This window comes from Myotis davidii, unplaced genomic scaffold, assembly GCF_000327345.1.
Source record: "Myotis davidii unplaced genomic scaffold, ASM32734v1 scaffold13, whole genome shotgun sequence".
In the NCBI taxonomy this organism is placed as follows: domain Eukaryota; kingdom Metazoa; phylum Chordata; class Mammalia; order Chiroptera; family Vespertilionidae; genus Myotis; species Myotis davidii.
The window spans coordinates 808,644-822,456 of NW_006286243.1; the positions used below are offsets into that span (position 1 = coordinate 808,644).

The 13,813-nt window shown below is 45.9% G+C and overlaps 3 protein-coding genes across 4 annotated transcripts in view; 2 read left to right on the forward strand and 1 right to left on the reverse strand.

The window, feature by feature from the left end:
- Positions 1-2,301, reverse strand: part of NCAPD2 (non-SMC condensin I complex subunit D2) — a 26,278-nt gene extending 23,977 nt beyond the window's left edge. The window contains 2 exon segments of the mRNA XM_006757595.2: positions 594-743; positions 1,479-2,301. Of these exon segments, the coding sequence (XP_006757658.1) occupies positions 594-720 (127 nt within the window). The 5' untranslated portion in view covers positions 721-743; positions 1,479-2,301.
- A 93-nt stretch (positions 2,302-2,394) lies between these two features.
- Positions 2,395-4,243, forward strand: MRPL51 (mitochondrial ribosomal protein L51). Its single transcript, XM_006757596.2, has 3 exons — positions 2,395-2,613; positions 2,698-2,808; positions 3,924-4,243. The coding sequence occupies exons 1-3, from the start codon at positions 2,535-2,537 to the stop codon at positions 4,118-4,120; spliced, it is 387 nt and encodes a 128-aa protein (XP_006757659.1). The 5' UTR covers positions 2,395-2,534; the 3' UTR covers positions 4,121-4,243.
- A 5,310-nt stretch (positions 4,244-9,553) lies between these two features.
- Positions 9,554-13,813, forward strand: part of VAMP1 (vesicle associated membrane protein 1) — a 7,684-nt gene continuing 3,424 nt past the window's right edge. For both annotated transcript variants that reach the window (XM_006757599.2, XM_006757600.2), the window contains exons 1-3: positions 9,554-9,734; positions 12,956-13,082; positions 13,504-13,662. In XM_006757599.2, coding sequence (XP_006757662.1) covers positions 9,733-9,734; positions 12,956-13,082; positions 13,504-13,662 — 288 coding nt within the window. In that variant the 5' untranslated portion in view covers positions 9,554-9,732. The remainder of the gene's footprint in view (positions 9,735-12,955; positions 13,083-13,503; positions 13,663-13,813) is intronic.

Sequence of the window (13,813 nt, forward strand, 5' to 3'; positions counted from 1 at the left end):
CAGGTTATGAGCCAGCTTCAGATACCCCACCGCTAGTTGAACGTCACAGTGAATGCCACAACATCAGCCCAGCATCACGTGTCTCACTCGTTCACAACTGATTTGACATACGAGTAATTTGAGTTACGAGCTTCGTCACAGAACGAATTAAACTCGTAAGTCAGGGCCCCACTGTATTATGTTTTTTTCCCATTATTGCACACTCTTGGAAACAAGAGTTCTAGACTCTAAAAATAAAGTTTTACTTGAAACAGGTCAGGTAAAGTCCCAGACACTCTGAGAAAGCTATCTTCTCCTGTAACCCTTAAATCTACTTATTTCAGCATATGTAAAGAGGTAAAGACATGAAATAATCCCCCTCGCCCCCCATATACACTAAGGATGTTTACTGAATAACTGAGATAAGGTGGTCAATGAGTGCATTCTTCCTGTAATGCATCCCATGCAATGCTGAGGAGGAAATATTAGGGAAAATGAAAGAGTTTCCTTGCCCTTATGGAGCTTAGTGGTGTAGTGGAACAGACAGACAATTTGATTACACGTGGAATGGTTGTTTTGAAGTGCTAGGCACAGTGCCAGCTATGGAGTCTTACCTTTAAGCTGTGAGGGAAGATTTCTGACGGACAGTACCTCTTGCACAACATACTGATTCACCCCTCCACTTTTCAACAATTCCTCTGGGGTTAAGGGCAGATGGAACTCACACAGTTGGGGAGACATCCTTCTCCCACTGGCTCACAGGGCTGGAAACCAAACAGAAAATATCTAAGGCCTATCTTTTCTTCTAGTTCTCCTCTCCCTCCCAATATAGAGTGATTTTTAGTCTTAGCAGGTAACATCTTACAGGATATGAGATCAACCCAGGAGCAGAATCTCATTTCACTCATGACTCTGCCACTTGGTCATGTCATGGACCTCATCTGTACAATGGGGTTACGTTTCTGATCACTTTACATAGGTGCTCTGAGTCAAGCGGTATTAAAGTGTGTAAAGAACTGTAAAGCGGCCTATCAATCCCGTGTTTGCATTATTATTTGTTTTTATGGACAAAGCTTACTAAGTAGAATGTCTCGCCTGAGACCAGAACAATGGCCTGGCATGTGGGTTTCCTGGCTCCAGAATGGGAGAGCATTAATATTTATTACATGTTTACTGTATGCCAGGTCCTATTAGGCTATTTGAATAGACCATATCTGATTTAATTCTTCGGATCCCACTCTCATGGAGTACATAACACAGCCCAATTAACAGATGATGAAAATGAGGCTAAGAAGGCTTAAGCCTTAAAGCAAGAGACTCACGCAAATTCTGCCGCAGACCTATCAGCCTGTTTCTACCACATCGTACCCCCAGCATATGCCCACTAGACCTCCCTGCCTCTCGCAGGCCGCCTAACACCACGTCCTATTACCCGTGACCCCGGTACCCTATTTTCCCAGTCTTCCCATCATCCGTTCTCCATTACCCCCACATCTTACCCGAAACCTCACCGGTCGTTCCTGGGACTCGGGTAGTGGACTGAAATGGAGAAAACCGGGCGTGCAAAATACGCACCAATCAGCGGGGTAGCACTCAAGCGGGCAGAGAAACCGGCCAATCCCCAGCAGGCGGAGGCAAAAACCTGCCTCTGAGTCAGGCGACGCGCGGGCAAAGCCACAAAAGTGGAGTTCAAATCCCAACGGCCGCAAGGGGACCAATCGCGACGCTCGCTGAAGAGGCCGACCAATCACAGCGCAGGATCCGGAAAGCCGGGCCGCGCCGCCTAGAGAGGGGCGGGACCTCGTTACAGAATCTGGACTCCAGCGCCCTAATCCTGCGGCTGCTGCCTTCCCTGCTTGGCCCTTTGCCCCGGCAGTGTCCGCCAGGGGTGCCGCGTTCCTAGCTGGGCAGTGGTAGAGCCCCTGGAGTAGTGACCCACTCAGTCAAACCCAAGACTGGAGCCAAGTCCAGGCCGGGACTGAGAAGGTTTAGGATCTAGTCCGGGTTCCGCCATTTCCTCTGCTACGTGACGTCCAGCAAGTCACTTCACTCAGGAGCCCGATTTTCTCCTCTGTACAATAGGGGTAGTAAAAAAAAACACGACAGCGCAAAACTGCTGTGAAGCATAGAAAAAGGAAACTCTGGGTTCCAGGGTCTGAACCATCTCCCTCGCAGCTGAAGGACGGCCAAGGAAACAAAAGAATGAATTTTCTTGAAATCCAGTTTTGGGACACACGTCGGAGAGACTCTCTCACCTCTTCTAACGCTCCAAGACTTCCGGCTCGCAGAACGGAAGCGCCTAGGCGGGGCAGGGTCTGAGTGACAGACACCCGGGCCTCTGTGCGCCCGAACCCGGAAGGCGGGGCTTGTGGCTGGGGAAGGAGGAGCTTAGGAGCTCGCTGCGCCCAGAGCTACCTGGGTAAGGCCCAAGATGGCTGCTTTCACCTAGTGCCGACGTGAGGGCAGCACGAGCGGTCCCTGCCATCTCCTTGGAGTTCACGTCTGGCCAGCACTCTGCTCTAGCTGCATGCTGTGGTAGGGGAGGGAAGGGAACAATGGCAGGGTGCCTCGCTGCGGACGCGGGAAGGCGCCTGTGGAGCTGGGTGCCCCAGGCCTGCAGAAGTTTCTCTCTGGGTAAGTGGCGGGTGGAGAGAGACGCTCGGAGAACTGCTTTTCAGTAAGCCGCCAGGATTCAGTCTCTTCCGTCTCCATCCCTAGGTGTTCCTGACTTGTATTTTGTAAGGCACACCGTCCCACCCCCCAAAGTGGTTGATCGTTGGAACGAGAAGAGGGCCATGTTTGGGGTGTATGATAACATCGGGATCCTGGGTAAGACTCCATTCCCTTGCACAGAATTTAAGAATGGCAATTAACGTTGTAACAATGGCCTTCCCCCGTCCCCCCACCTGTGTAGGAATGGTACCGTGCTCAATAGCGAAGAGCAAACACTTATGTGGTTATTTACGTTATACTGGGCATTGTTCTGAGTGTCCTACATGTATTAACCCTTTGTGGTCGTATTAAATTTGGACATGGGTGTCGTACTGGTCGGAATTAATTTCCATTGCAAGAGCAGTGATACATAACATGCAAGATTATGAAGGATAAGCAAGATTTATTAATTCTTTTTTGGAACTACGTCACTACTAGTAGAATCACTACAAACGTTATCACTTTCTACGTCAGAGTCAGTATTCAAGGTGCCAAAATAAAACTCTTCATCCTTACTTTCAGATTTGCAGTACACTTCTTTCGGTAACTTTCTTTTTGCCATTTTGGAGTATTATCTTGAACTATCTTAACAAGCGAGAATGCCTAATTATAGTTAAACATAATTTGTAAAGCTTTATTTGAAATTCTGTGAAGTATCTCCAAAGCTTGTCAATTTCTTCACTCGCAAAAGGCGACTGACTCCCACGGTGTTTTGCATGGCGAGTGTGGAACGACCGCATTTATTTATATTGAGTTTCGATAGCTCCGATTTGTCGGGGCAATGTTTTGGTTCGTGACAAGGTCGCTTAGACACTTAAGAGCTTTCAGAGAAATTATGAACTGATACATGAATGAATAGAGTTAAGATTCGTACGGTTCCTTGCTGTGGTGGCTGAGAGCAGACATACGACTGGAACGGTAAAAAAACTTTGGTGGCTGAGAGTAGACAAATGACCGCAAAGGGTTAACTCATTAATCCGCATAATAACGTTTTCACTTTACAGGTGAGGAAACTGAAGCATAAAGAGGCTAAGTAATTTTTTCAAAACTAGCAAATAGCAGTGTCAGAATTTGAACCCCAGTCTGGCTCCAAAATCTGTGCTCTTGATACTGTAGTGTGATGTGTCTCGTCTGTAGGGGCTGCTCTGAATGGTGCAACTGTATGCGGAAGGCTTGGCAGCTGGTCGAGGCTGTGTTGTCTTGGAACTAATATGTTCTCTCACATTACACAGGAAATTTTGAAAAGCACCCCAAAGAACTAATCAGGGGCCCCAAATGGCTTCGAGGCTGGAAGGGGAATGAATTGCAGCGTTGTATCCGAAAGAAGAGAATGGTTGGAAATCGGATGTTCAGTGATGACCTGCACAACCTTAAAAAACGCATCAGCTATCTTTACAAACATTTTAACCGACATGGAAAGTACCGGTAGAAGAGTAAGCTGGGGACTGTGGAAGAGGCATATCTAACATCCAGGTGGAGGGAAACAGTACTTTTTTCCCTATGAGGAAAGGAATTTGTATGCTCTCCGTAATAAAATGAGGCTTCTTTAGAATCTGTTATCCACACACTTTATTTTCCTCTAGATGCTACTTTTACTTGCATAGACTATGAAGTCTGACTCATTCCTAAGTCTTAGAGTCTTAGATTTGGACTTTACCACCTGTCTTTTGCAGTCTAGCCATGTCTATGGCCTTTAAAAAAGAAAAATTATTGTTGGCATTTTTTGACATTTGGGCTTCATGTATTGAAAGTGGTAATTTTTAATTGCCTTTTAATGTTAAATATATTTTAAAAAATCCACAGTGGGCCTGGCTGGTGTGGCTCAATGGTTGAGCATCAACTTATAAACCAGGAGCTCAGGTTTCAGGCTTGGTCCACAGTTGGGGGCAGGAAGGAGGCAGCCGATCAATGATTCTCAACATTGATTTTTCTATCTCCCTCTTCCTCTCTGAAATCAATAAAAATACATTTAAAAATAATCCACACTGGAGTGAAATGTAACAGAAAAGTGGCATTATATTTCTGTACTATTCTTATAAAAACTATTGGTTACCTTTTCTGAGCAGAGAATTGTAGGAGAAACAAAAATGTGTAATATATTCTTGACCCACTCTCTGCATATGATTTTCTAGTTAGGGATATCCTAGCCTATCCTATATAATAAAAGGGTAATGTGCAAATCGACTGAATGGCAAACGACCGGTCGCTATGACATTCACTGACCACCAGGGGGCAGATGCTCAACGCAGGAGCTGCCCTCTGGTGGTCAGTGCGCTCCCATAGGGGGAGCGCCGCTTAGCCACAAGCTGGGCTGACGGTTGGCAAGCACAGTAGCCCGCCTCTGGCAGCACTAAGGAGCGGGCCTAAGCTGCGGTTGGACATCCCTGAGGCTCCTGGACTGCGAGAGGGCTGAGGGACTGCTGGGCTGAGGGACCCCCACCCAAGTGCATGGATTTTGTGCACCAGCCTCTAGTGCAGCGGTTCTCAAACTGTGGGTTGCGACCCCTTTGGGGGTTGAATGACCCTTTCACAGGGATCACCTAAGACCATCGGAAAACATAATTACATGTTTTGTGATTAATCACTATGCTTTAATTATGTTCAATTTGTAACAATGAAATTGGGGTTACGATTCATAACAGTAGCAACAATACAGTTATGAAGTAGCAACGAAAATAATTTTATGGTTGGGTCACAACATGAGGAACTGTATTAAAGGGTCGTGGCATTAGGAAGGTTGAGAACCACTGCTCTAGTGTGTGTGTGTGTGTGTGTGTATTCTTCAGAACACCTTGCACTTAGCAGTCTCAAATATTTGATTGTCTCTCCAGTCCCACCAAATCATGTAAGGTATTCCAGAGCCGCTCATATTTCATACTCATCTCTCCATTCTTATATCCAGCTCTTCTCCAGCCATCACTTTGAAAACACTCTCCCATGTTATGAGCCTCGATACAGAATATATACATTTCCATAAGACCCAGGATCGTAATTTATGTTCACACATACCCATATCCATTTCTCTGAAACCCTATACCTTTCACATGGGGAGCAGGCCTAAGCCGGCAGTTGGACATCCTTAGTGCTGCCGGGGGGAGGCCAGAGAGGCTCCCGCCACTACCACTGTGCTCGCCAGCCATGAGCCCAGCTTCTGGCTGAGCGGTGCTCCTCCTGTGGAAGCACACTGGCCACCAGGGGGCAGTTCCTGCATTGAGCCCCCTGGTGAAGAGTGCATGTCATAGCGACTGGTCATTCTGCCATTTGGTCGATTTGCATATTAGCCTTTTATTATATAGGATATTTTAGTAGAACATGTGATTATTAGTGAAGAGGAAATTGATAGTTCAGTTCAATGAGCATTTATAAAATGTTTCCTGCTGTGAAAATATAAAAGGTCTTGTTTTCAAAGACAGAACAATCTTGTTTTAGGTGTGAAACAGTCTATAACATTTTCATTCAATTAACACTGAATCATATGTGCAAGGTTATTTGTAGGGACATAAATCACTGTCAGGATTGATTCCTAACTCTCAGTAGCTTTCATTCTACTTAAGAGATATATATGTAAACAATATGAATTTGAATATGGTAATTGCATTGAAAAATTAGAGACTTCTAAGAGTTTTTTCTTGGCTGGGGTGGGGGAGTGGGTAGTCAGAAAAGGTATTTGTTGAAAAGATGACATTTGAGCTAAGTCTTGGAAAATTTCAGCTTAAGGACATGGGAAATCAATGTTAACTATGAACAGTAACATATATGGGCAGCAGCTTTGATGAGTAAGAAATAATTGCGGTGGGTAGGGGAAAGGGGGATAGCCTTGTCATGGGAACATAAACATGTGAGCAAAGGTGGCAACTACTGACACAGGTCCATAGGATTAAGTTAATGATCATTAACATCAGTAATATTTTTCTAATAACAGGAAATAAGTTTTAGATAGGAAAAATAGCGCCAAATGACCAGGAGTCTAGCGAGGATGAAGACCTTAGATATTTTTAACCCTGTAGACCAGAGCTGTTCAACCCTGGTTACATGTTAGAAACTTCTCAGAGGCTTTAACAAGAAACAAACAACAACAACAAAGAAGACTTGGACCCATCCTACACCAATGAAATCAATCTGAGATTGGGTTCCAAGCATTCATGTTTTTAAAAGCTTCCAAGAGGTTCTAAATTAGGATTGAGTACCACTGCTTTGGAAAGTGGAAGAAGGCAAGGGAATGCTTTTTAGGGTTCCTTTACTTTGATTTGGCTGAGTCTCTGAACTCATAATATTTTTGCTGTTTGATTTTGCTTGGTTTAATGTGTCTATGTCTGTCTTCCCCATTAGTTGAGCCTCATTCCCACTGAAGGTAGGGACTGTCTTGTACATATTTGATTGCTGCAGTAGTTGAATATCTGGCATATTAGATATCTTTATATATGGGCTCTTTTTAAAAATATCGATTTTAGCCCTGACCAGTTTGGCTCAGTGGATAGAGCGTCAGCCTGCGGACTCAAGGGTCCCAGGTTCGATTCCGGTCAAGGGCATGTACCTTGGTTGTGGGCACATCCCCAGTGGGGAGTGTGCAGGAGGCAGCTGATCGATGTTTCTCTCTCATCGATCTTTCACACTCTATATCCCTCTCCCTTCCTCTCTGTAAAAAATCAATAAAATATATATTTAAAAAAATATATCGATTTTAGAGAAAGAGAAACATTGATTGGTTGCCTCCCATAGACACCCTAACTGGGGATCAAACCTGCATCCTAACTATGTGCTCTGACCAGGAATTGAACTGTGACCTCCCGTTTCATATGTCGACACTCAACCACTGAGCCATGCTGGCTGGGCTCCTTTTTATGATTAAAATAAAACCTGTTAAACTAGTAACAGAGGGAAATTTCATTAATTTGATAAAGATTATATCCTGGAGATGAACATAGATTTATGGACATGTATTCCCTTTAAAAGTCAGCAACAAGACAAGGATGCCCACTATTACTGCTGCATTATAACTTAGTACTAAAGGTCCTAGTCAGTGTTACAAAAAAATTAGTGGTTGCTAAGCGTTAGGGGTAGGGTGGGTGTGGCTATAAAGAGATAGCTCCAGGGAGTCTTGTGCTAGTGTAATAGTTCTATACTCTGATTGTGGTAAAAGGAATCTACACTATTTTATAAAACTATATACACATGCAGGCCCCCCCACACATATACTCAAGAATGTATGTAAAAATGGCAAAATCTGAATAATCTCTGTGGGCTGTACCAATGTCAATTTCCTGGTTTTAATATTATAGGTGAAGGGCTATAGGGGAACCTCCCTGTATTATTTTCTTAATTTTAAAAGTATTTCAAGTAAAAAAAAGTTAAGTGACTTAGTTTTCAGGGGAAAGTTGGTGGGGATACTTAGGTGTTCATGCTGCCAAAAATAATTCCTCCCATTAATTTTGTCTTTGAGGGTTTATGATTTGTTTTCAGTTCCTACAAGTTGTCATTTTGGTGTGGTTATGGGAGGTAGATGGGATAAACACATGATCAGTACATTATGTTTCTAAGAGCAATTGTTTATTAGTTTTAAGCAGGGTTGTGACATTTGCATAGAGCATTCTGGTGGTTCCTTAAAGGATGGATATGAGGGAGGGCAAGACTAGAAACACAAAGATATTTCACTAATTCTAAAATACACTTTTTAAAAATTTTAACATCTAACTTAGGAGGTTTCAATATAACTGTTAGCCAAATGAGTGTCTGAGGCTTGGAAGAAAAATCAAAGACAGAAGAGGAACACTGAGAAATGCTGTCTCACCAAAGTTCTTGATGACTGACTGACTACATTGTGTAGAAAATTATGAACATCTAAGACTGAGTAAAAAAAAAAAAGAATCATAAGAGCCTCAATATGACTTTTAGGAATACTGTTACCATGTTATTCTTTTGTATTTTCTTTTTTTACATATGCACCAGTGAAACATAAAAATCTCTATATAAATCTATACTTTAAATAAATATAAAAACAGTTCTGATAAGAAAGCATCGAGTCAGTTTGCTACCTTGTTTTCCTAGCGGGAGCTAAAATAATGTTGAGTTTTACAACGGATAAGAACAGTGAGACAAGGGGAGAGAATTCTTGAAATACTAACAAGGAAAAATCGACTCGACTTGGTGAATTATTAGAGGAGGGGTAAGGATGAACGGGGAGGAAGTCCAGGGTGGTGTCCGTTTGGGCCACCTGGTGGGTAAGGTACCTGGAAGGCACGGGAGGAGCAGGTTTGGCGGGAGGTTCAGTGTCGGATACACGGCGTGAGGCGCTTGTCGGCAGCGTGGAAGGAAACGGATGAATGAAGCCTGCGTATCTGCTTTGGGGGGACCGAACCCCCGCCGGGTACTTGGGCCCTAGAGCCTGCCGTTCTGCCTTGACAGATTCTGCCTCCGCGGAGTTGTTGGTCAGAGGCGAGCAGGTGGGTGGGACGCCGGACAGATCTGGGCGTCATGGCTGTGCGTTGACTGACAAACCACCGACTTCCCTGGGACTCCAGAGTCCCTGCCACTGTGAGCCGGGACACACTGGCCGCTGCCGGCGAAAGCGGCGCGATTGGCTGGAGCTGCCGGCGCTGGGACCTTGGGCGGGGCCAGGCTTCAGAAGCTGTTCGGCGATTGGCTGGCAGGCACCAGAAAAGGCTTAACTCGAAATGTTGGAGTTGCTCTTCCAGAGGGTTGAAGCGTGTTTCCACAACACCCTGTCGCTTAGTTACAGATTAGCCAACTATAGTCATCTTTGTCAGTGAATGAGGAAACCACTCCTTTGATTGGTCAATTTGCTCGGGCTTCCCTTCTGGACTGCGCCTGTCCGGGGCGTGGATTGGTCCGCAGGATTGTGGCCGGCACTAATAAAGACCGGGACCCAACTGCAGCTGCAGTAAGTTCCACCGCAGCTAGAGCTCCGGGTGGTCAACTAGACTTGCAGCTCGGCAGTTCCGTGGACTTCAGCCGCAGCGTTCCCCTCGCCGGGTGTCTTGCCGCAGCCTCCGGAGAGGAGACCGATCCTCACTTCTCAGAGAAATGTGAGTTGACTCTGGTGTAGGGAGCTTGACCCTCCATGCCAACTGTCACCGCCAGCGTCAGACTCTGCGGGATGGAAATGGCGCATTGCAGCAGCGGCAGCGACGCGGGGAACTACGCCCGCGCGCAGCCCCCAGACCTGACCACCCCCAGCGAGGAGGGCAGCACTCCACTCCTGCACCAGCCACAGCCAGCACCCCACGGGCGGGGCAGGGGCGCAGGGGTCCCACATTCATTGCACCCATTCTTCTCGCCCGAGGGGCGCCTCATGCAGCTCTCGGTCTAGCGGAGCCCGGGAGAGGGCGAAGGTGGGGCATGGAGTTATCGGGTAGGGGTCTGAACGAATCTGTACTTGGTTCCTCTGGAAAGACAGTCGTAGGTGCATCTGCTAGTTAGTAATTTCTGTATGTCCCTCACCCCAACTGTAACGTGTTGCCTCCCTCCCACCTTGGCAGTGAGCAAAGCTCCAGAAACTTACCTGCCAGTTCTCAGAACTCAGGGGACAGTGCCCTATGATTCCAAACTGCCTTCCTCCCATGGCCACCCTGAGGTGTTTCCCTTCACTGAGTCTCAGCCAAGTGCTGGGAAGAGAAATAGAGCTGAGGATCCCGTCTTCCCCAGCGCATAACCTTTAGCCTCAGACCATCTTCACCATCACCCGCATCCTAAGATCCGAGGGAGAACCGTGGCTAGAGAAGTGAAGCACTCCCTGGTCAGGACCACTGTCTGCTTGATAGAGGTCTTTCTTCCTTGCCGTTGCCTGGAGTCCTGGCCTGGCCCTAGACAAAAAACGGGAAAAGGTTTACTTATCCTACACAAAGCTTATAACTGTTGGATATTTTATTGCTGAGTGTCCCCAACTCCCAACAAGTCGTACGTGGAAGGGTCCCTTCACATGCTTTATAACCATGTCACATTTTCTCAATTGGATTTCTGCAGCTTTTACTCTGTGACATTCTGTGCATCTTGGCCAAGTCCTAGGAACCCATTTGTTTGCATTTGGAGAAGGAGGATCGATCCTTCTCGGCTGACTGGTTCCCAGGAGCACCCATGTGGGATGCGCCGAAGGAGGTGGAGAAAGTGTGGGGACCAGCAGGGCATCACAAGGCCTCTGACCTCAGTCTTGTCAGTGCTGCCGCCATCCAAGACCAAACAGTGGCTCCTACCCACTCACTGGGTTTTCCGTCTTCAGAGAACTAGATTGCTGCTGAGTTCAGCGGTGGCACAAGAGTCTCGTGGCTTCCATGGCTTTGGATCTTCCCTTTGCGCCTTTACGCCTTAGAAGTGAGACAGTGATAAGTTAATGGGGACACGTCAGATGTAATCTGCTAGCGTCTCCTTTCTGAGGTGTTATTCTCTATCTTTTTAGACTTGAAAGAAATTCATTTAGGGAGGAGGAACTTCTGGGTATTAGGTCTATTGTGAGTAGTCAAGGCATTTCCTGCGTGGTGACTTGGTGATGGTTCAATCCTTCTATCATTCATTCTTAGACTGCTCCTAGGAGGTGTGTTTTGTGAGATTCAGCTTCTGTTTGAGGAGTTCTTATTGTAATTTCTATTCTCCTTCAGATTTGAGAGACCTCCCTCCTGCTGGTAAGGTCTTCCTTGGGAGAGAAAATCTCATGCCGTAGGTTAGACTTCATGAAAAATAGTTTGTCCTGAACACCTCATACTAGGTTAATCCCTTCTAAGGCTGAGGGAATGAGGACAATCACTGTGGGTAGTAGTGTAAACCAAAATTTCTCTTTGGGACATAAGGGACATATGTCTCTTTGGGACACAGGGTAGTTTCCTGAGATTTGTTGCCAAATCTAGAAAAAGAAGGGACAGAATGTCCAAGATGCATGTACACTGAGGCCCATTTCTCTTCATTTTGCCTCCTGTCTATACTCTTGGAACAGTTTCATAATTAATGTAATTGTTTTAGGCCCCAGTTCCATCTAAGTGAAATTTCCATCTTCTCTGCCAAAAACAAAGCAAGCAAACTGTTCTGACTCACTCCACCTACAGAGGCTCTGCCTTTGGTGATTCTCCAAGTTGTCCTTACAACAGCCCCAATATACTAATTGTGGAATGAAATATAACCAGTAAGTGGATCCCCTTAAGCAGAGTCTGTCAGCTTGCTCTTTGTAGATTTAGGCTTTGGGGAAAAGGGCTGTTTAGTCCATAGGCTTATCCTGAGGGTTTAGTCTTTTGTACAAATTTCTTCTCACCTGGATTGGAGGTTTCCAGTTTGACTTTATGTGAAAGGCTCTGACAGCCAGGGCAATGCCATTCAGGCCAAAGGTAGCACATTAGTCCCTGGAACCGTGTCAGAGGATGTGTGTGAGTTCGGGTCAGAAGATGGCCCAAATAAGATCTCTTGATACCACCCTGGACGTCCCTGACCCCCACTAAATATTGTTACAGGATCTTTTGTGAATATCCCACGTCCCGCGTGGTTCAGGGTTTGGGATCTGGAGAAGGGGCCGCACGCAAATGAAAGAGACAAGACAAGAAATAATAATTTGGAAATATTGGGGGCCAAGGTGGAAAGCCCAGTGCAAGGGAAAGGACTTCCACTGGTGCCCAGGCCTTGCCAACCTTTTATTCAATTTTGGATACACATCTAGCTCTTAGTCAGGCAGGTAATTGTGGTAACAGACAGACTATCTTAAAGGTCATTAAATATTAGAAAGATTTACTCTGAGACTATTTGGTCAGGAAATAGCTTGAGCCCCCATTGTCTGGACTAAACAATCGGTGCATAGCTCTGGCCCTTGCCAGGGGCTCAAGGTTCACCAGCTTTCCAGGATCCTTGTTTACACTTCTCTGATAGTGAAGACAATGCCTGGCTTCCCGCATCTTTTATCTTTTGCTTCTTGTCACACTGTGCTGTATCTCCTTCCTTGGTATGGCCAAGGAGCTAGAACCCCTTCTAATTACATATAGTAACCTAATTGCCATGAATTCGATGGCGTGGGGTGAGAATGCACATGATTTCTTTCTTGTTTTAGGTACTTTGTGTACTCTGTCCACTTTTCTTTCTTTCTTTATTTTTATTATATTTTCTTTAAAAAAAAATCTTTATTGTTGAAAGTATTATTCAGGCCCCCCTTTACCCCCATTAACCTCTTCCAGCCTGCTCCCATCATCCCTCCCGCCCCAGGCCCTCAGCACCCCATTGTCTGTGTCCATCCATGGGTTATGCATATGTGCCTACAAGTCGTCCACTTTCTCTACAGGTCCGATCCAGCTCAGCCGCCCACTGAAGGGGCAGAAGGGACTGCCCCAGGTGGGGGTCCCCCTGGCCCTCCTCCTAATACGACCAGCAACAGACGACTACAGCAAACCCAGGCACAAGTAGAGGAGGTAGGTGGAGCGTTTTTCCCCCGAGGGTTTCTAAATCATAGGCATTTAGAACTTTTCTTTCTCATAGAGCAGTGGTTCTCAACCTTCTGGCCCTTTAATACAGTTCCTCATGTTGTGGTGACCCACAACCATAAAATTATTTTCGTTGCTACTTCATAACTAATTTTGCTACTGTTATAAATCGTAATGTAAATATCTGATATGCAGGAGGTCTTAGGCGACCCCTGTGAAAGGGTTGTTCGACTGCCAAAGGGGTCACGACCCACAGGTTGAGAACCGCTGTTCTAGAGAGATAGCTAAAGGCTTTGGGAGGCAAGGCATCCGTTGGAGTTACACAGGGCAACCCTGTGATCCCCTGGTTGCTGTTCTTGCCTGTGTCTCTGGTGGAGAGCTTAGCAGCGTTGTTTCTGGCCCCCCTCAGGTGGTGGACATCATGCGTGTAAATGTGGACAAGGTCCTGAAGAGGGACGAGATACTGTCGGAGCTAGATGACCGAGCTGATGCCTTGCAGATGGGAGCGTCACAGTTTGAGAGCAGCGCTGCCAAGCTAAAGAGGAAGTATTGGTGGAAAAACTGCAAGGTGAATTTTCTTGTCCTTTCCCCCTTCTTTTTACTGGGCCACAACTCACAGAAGGCAAGAAAACCCTCCGGTTCTAAAGGGTGTCCCAAAATTCACGCAAGAAGTAATTTTGATATAAAACACAGGTTTATACTTAAAAATTGTAAATTTA

Excerpts from the sequence above, each read along its gene's own strand:
- MRPL51 (XM_006757596.2), top strand. The coding sequence starts at position 2,535 with ATGGCAGGGTGCCTCGCTGCGGACGCGGGAAGGCGCCTGTGGAGCTGG. Across the intron at positions 2,614-2,697 it reads CTGCAGAAGTTTCTCTCTGG|GTGTTCCTGACTTGTATTTT; the intron begins GTAAGTGGCGGG and ends CTCCATCCCTAG. Across the intron at positions 2,809-3,923 it reads TGATAACATCGGGATCCTGG|GAAATTTTGAAAAGCACCCC; the intron begins GTAAGACTCCAT and ends CACATTACACAG.